This window comes from Lutra lutra, chromosome 1, assembly GCF_902655055.1.
Source record: "Lutra lutra chromosome 1, mLutLut1.2, whole genome shotgun sequence".
Classification (NCBI taxonomy): Eukaryota; Metazoa; Chordata; class Mammalia; order Carnivora; family Mustelidae; genus Lutra; species Lutra lutra.
The window spans coordinates 55,668,869-55,673,968 of NC_062278.1; the positions used below are offsets into that span (position 1 = coordinate 55,668,869).

General features: G+C 47.6%; 1 protein-coding gene across 1 annotated transcript; it reads right to left on the reverse strand.

The window, feature by feature from the left end:
* Positions 1-2,631: 2,631 nt before the first annotated feature.
* On the reverse strand, positions 2,632-4,301 carry LOC125096327 (translation initiation factor IF-2-like). The gene is made up of 2 exons (XM_047723240.1): positions 3,523-4,301; positions 2,632-2,962 (listed from the first exon to the last, which is right to left on the reverse strand). The coding sequence occupies exons 1-2, from the start codon at positions 4,299-4,301 to the stop codon at positions 2,923-2,925; spliced, it is 819 nt and encodes a 272-aa protein (XP_047579196.1). The 3' UTR covers positions 2,632-2,922.
* Positions 4,302-5,100: the final 799 nt, after the last annotated feature.

Here is a 5,100-nt window from a genome sequence, read left to right on the forward strand (position 1 = left end):
AGTCCATCAACCTGCAGTAGTAATTTCTGTTTAGATTTTTACTTTCTTTAAAAGATTTTATTTATTTATTTGACAGATACACAGTGAAAGAGGGAACACAAGCAGGGGGAGTGGGAGAGGGAGAAGCAGGATTCCCATGTAGCAGGGAGCCTAATGTGGGGCTAAATCCCAGGACCCTGGGATCATGACCTGAGCCAAAGGCAGCCACTTACCAGCTCAGACACCCAGGTGCCCCAGATTTTTAAATTTTTAACAATAGGTTGTAAACTCCTCCCTATCCCATTACTACCTCCATACATCTTATGGGATAGAGAGACTCCAGACTGAGATTCTCTGTGGATGTAGGGTTGGTTTTATTTTTCCTTTTGTTTTATTAATTTAGGTTTTGGTCACTCAAATTGCAATAGAAATGAGTTTGTCTGTTTTTGCTCAGTCCAGAGTCCAGATACACTTTGGCCTCAGGGTTTGTGGCAAGAGCACATAAATTCTCTGGGTTCTAGAATCAGAAAGCGGCTTTCCAGTTACTACCTGTGTCAACTGAGGTAAGTAGTTTAAGCTCTTTGTACCTCAGTTTTCTTATACGTGAAATGGAGCTAATGGTATCTGCCTTATAGAGCTGTTTTGGGCACACAAAATGACAGCCATCATCATTATGCACATAAACCAAGTTGTGTTACAAATATACTGCTTCAAAAGTTGAGGTTATCGATATTTCTTATTATTGCCAATTTGCAGCCGTTTTTTAAAAAGAAACTTCTTGTGGCTGGTCCTTGGTCCAATTTTTGCCACCTTCAAAACCTGTTTTCATGTTCAGTGTGAAATTGCTTAATACACACATTTAAAAGGTAAATAGTATTGGTATTAGGCAAATTTAAAATTGTTCAAGTTTATCTTCAGGCACAAAGAACTACCTGTGTTCCAGATCCCATGGTGAACCAATCCTCTGGGTGGACAACTGTAGGACTGACCATCCAGAGAAGCAGCTGGGTCTCTGGTCTCTCTCAAGATAGGATTTTGAAACCGGTTTGGAAATCTCCTACCTGGATTTACCTACTTTCTTTCCCCAACCAGGACCAAAATCAGTCTTTTTCTTCTCTGCTTCTGAGTCTTCCTCAGCCCTCTCAATTTACAAATTTGATATTTTCCAACCAATTTTATAGTAATTAATTAATACTTATCATTATCTTGGGGAGAGTCTATATTCTTACATCATGATATGGGCTTTCCAAGCTAATGAAATTTCTGACAGTTGCTATTGAAATTCTTCCTTTCTTTAGTAATCATGGCTGCATTTCTAGAAAGTGTTATAGTGTTGGGGAAAAAATACATTAAAAGTAGTTATCAATAGGTTTTGTTCCTAATAATACAATGAAAACATCTTAGCGTTGTGTTATGATAAATCCTATAATTAAAAACTAATTCCTCCCTACTTTGCAAATAGTTCAAGAATTCATTAGGGTTTTTTTAATTGTGCGTAAGACTTATGCGCTTTCTCATTCAGAAGACTTAATTTTCACATTTGCTTCTTCATTTAAAAAATATTTAGAGATAACTATAATAGCCTCTACATTTTTATATTGCGTTTTTCTTTTCTTGAAAAAAAAAAATCAATGCTCCACAAATGTATTTTTAATTTAGTTTAAAAAAAAAAAAAGTTCATTTCTGAGAAAACATGTCTTCGGACAAGATCTTTAAAGCCTCTTCGACGATTCTGAAAACTCAAACGCGAGGCTACCAAGGGCGGTAGGTTTTCATGAAAACCCGGCCCCTGTCCAATCCCCGGGTCTGGACCAATCCCAGCCACCCCAGCCCGCTGCTCTCGGAATGGCTCTGAATGGCTCTGCGCTGCAGACGTCTGGCCGCGCCCGCAGACTCCCTGGCCGAAGTGCCGCGACCTCCCAGTTTCTCTTCCTAGATGGCCTCGGAATCTTTACCACAGTGAACGGATCACTCTGTGGGTCAGCAGCAGTTCCCAGCTTCTTCAAATGAGAGAAGCCTTTATAAAATTCAAAAGCGATTTAACAAATACCACCACCACTCCACCATCCAAAGAGATTATGGTCGTCGTAATTTTAAATTCTCTACTGACTGAGAAAACTTTAAAATCGGTCAAAACCTTCCGTAGTTTCTCTAACACTTTCACATACCTGTATATTTTATTAATCACATTTGCATCCATAAGAATTTATTTATGCTGTGCGCTAAGTTTACAAGTACCGCTGGCTGCACAGACAGCTTCGCTCACTCCTTGCATAGGGAAGCCACAAGGTCCCCAGGAGGATCCAGAGTCCGAGGCCAGAGCCCCGGGAGCCGCTGCGGTGGCCACAGAGGCGGTAGGTCGTGCCCCTTACCCCAAACGTTCAATTACACCGGATTCCCAGGGACTGCAGGACGTTCTTCGTAATCGTCGCCGGGGCTTCGCAGGGTATCTGCTGCCCCCTATCGGTGGTCGGGAGAACAATAGCCCGAATCCGGTTAGAATCAACTAGAAGAGGCCTGAATAAAAGAATATTCCATGACTACGCAGTAGCGAAAGGACTCTCACAGAGCCTGTTTTCTGCACTCAGCTCTGACCGCCGCGTTTTAATGCAGGGGTTCAGCAAGCGAAGGAGAGGATGTTTTATCGTGAAGAGGAATCTGAAGCTACTTTGGTGAAGGCTGGGGATGGGTGGGAGTTGGGGCGGGGTCTAGGATACTCTAAAGGTTCAGTTTATGTTTTTCACCTTCCTATTCAGCAACCCACCTCACCCTTAAGAGGAGCATTCGTCCTCCGTCGGGGTGAGGATATTCATTAGAGCACAAGGTAGCGTTCGGCCAAGTCCCTGAAGCACCTGTCCCCTCGTATCATACCTTGAGCAGGGTCTAGTGACCTATACATAGGTGACAAAGGCTATCCTCCCCGGGAAGCTGCCACAGTTGTGTTCAGGAATGGTCTCCCAACAGCGCATTACTTCTCCAGTCCCTTCGATGAGGATATGAATATGCTACAGAAAAGTAAAATAAATACGGAGAAGAAAGCTCCTGGATACCCCCAAGCTGCCACTGACGCCTGTGTGTGTGAAAATTCTTCCTATAACTGTGCAAAATTTGTCCCTACTCGGACATAGCCGAGACTGCTAGCAGGCTGGGAACGTGTGTGTCATTGTTAAATACCCAGGTATTTCTGATTTTATTTTTATTATTTTCTCCCACCCTCCTACCATTTCTCTCTCTCTCTCTCTCTCTCTCTCACACACACACACACACACACACACACACACACACACACACACACACACTTTGCAGGATCTTAACTTGTTCACTCATTTTGGGTTCACTCATTTTGTTCATTGGCCCTTTTGGGAAGATGGCAAGAAACAGATGAACTAAAGTGAGTGGGGGAAGGGAGGAAGTGGAAGAAGGAGAACCGTCTTCCACGCCAGACTTTGTTTAAGCGGGAAGACACCTTCGGCGGATGGTCTTTAGGACGACAACGGAAAAGTCCCACTACGAGCTCACAGCGCTAGTACTGGCGCCCCCAACGTGCTGGTGGCTGCAGGAGGTCTGGGATGTAGTTGGTCCCCTGCGAGGGTCCCGCCGGTCTGCGCTTGGGGGTCGGGCCCTCCTCTGTCGCTGCGACTCCGGGAGAGGAAGGAGCCTCCGCTGACTCTGTTCTCCCTCCCAGCTCGCCGCGGCGGCGGACGCCGGCCATGGCCCCGCCAAGTCAGGGTTCCCGAGCGGCCGCAGGTGCCGAGTGGCCCATCCCGAGCGGGAGCGACGCGGAACTGGCCGACCCCTCCTAGTGTCCAGCTCCGAGGGGGTCTTTGGTGCGTGGCTGAGGCCCTTGGGCCCGGGAGCAACCTCTTGGCGCGGCCTGTAGGCGCGGCGCGCAGGGGCGCGGGCGGGTGGCGGCAGCTCCCAGGCGCAGGCGGAAGGCGCGGCTCGGCCACGGTCACGGCCGCCGCCGGGTCTCGGGCGGAAGCGCGGGCTCGGGAGGGGAGGGGCTGCCGCGCCCGGCGAGGCCCAGAGCTCCCGGCTAGCAGCGGCGCGGGTCGTTGGTGGAGCAGATCTCGGGCGGTCGCTGCGCCTGCCAGGCAAGGATGGCCCCCGGGCAGTTTGAGCCCCGAACCCACGCGAGGTGGGGAGAGGTCGGAGCCCACGCGTGTCCGTCTGTCGGCGCGCCTTTCACTTGCACACACTGAGCCCCCTCCACCCACACAGGCCCCTGCTCTGCGGTTGGCCACTCCCGCGTCTGCCACCTCCCGGACCCAGAGCCGCCAACCCAGCCTCCCGGCAAGCCTTGACTTCCCGGATGGGGCCATGCTTTTCTTCTAGGACAATCAGGGCTCCTCCCCTCCCGGCGATCTTTCTAGGGGGCCACCTCCAGAGATTCCGAGGCGATTTCCTCCCCGCCGTTACTAAACTGGTAACTCCTCTCACTAAAAACACCAGGGGGAATCACAAGCTGAATATTTAGCGAGGGACCACCACCACCGTAAAAACACAGTTCAATGTGCGTGTAATGTTTTGATCAGTGGGTTAATGGGGGATAGAAGTTAGCTCTTTATTTTTCATAGCCCACATTTTCAAGGTTTTTTTAAAGTTACGTTGTCCTGTTTTCTGCTCGGGCAACAAGAAGAAAAATGAGATACTGCTTTTTTGTGTGATTCAAAATCATTAATAATGACAGTGACTTTGAGAATTTCACTGCATCTTGTGAGATAAAATGGAGATGCACACCTAGGTGAGAGTCATTGTATTATTACATAGTGGAAGGCTGGTTCTGCCAGCAGTCCTTGAGACTCATTCCCTACCTCTCTCAGCTCACCCCATCTAGTGGGACATTTATCATTTAATTATTTTTTTAATTAGCATGAGGCTCTCAGTCTAAGAGTCAGCATAGGGCAAAGATTGAGCATAACACCTAAACAGTTCCCTCAAACTATCTTTATCCTTCTTGGGAAAGTAATTCCAGGGCTGATAAAGAATTTCAGATTTGAGGACACAAGAAAAAGTTACATTGAAAAAACAAACTTAGGTTATGCTTTCCTTATTTATTTGATGGGTATTTATGAGCACCTACCCAACACCAACTCCCCCACCCCCCACACACACCATACA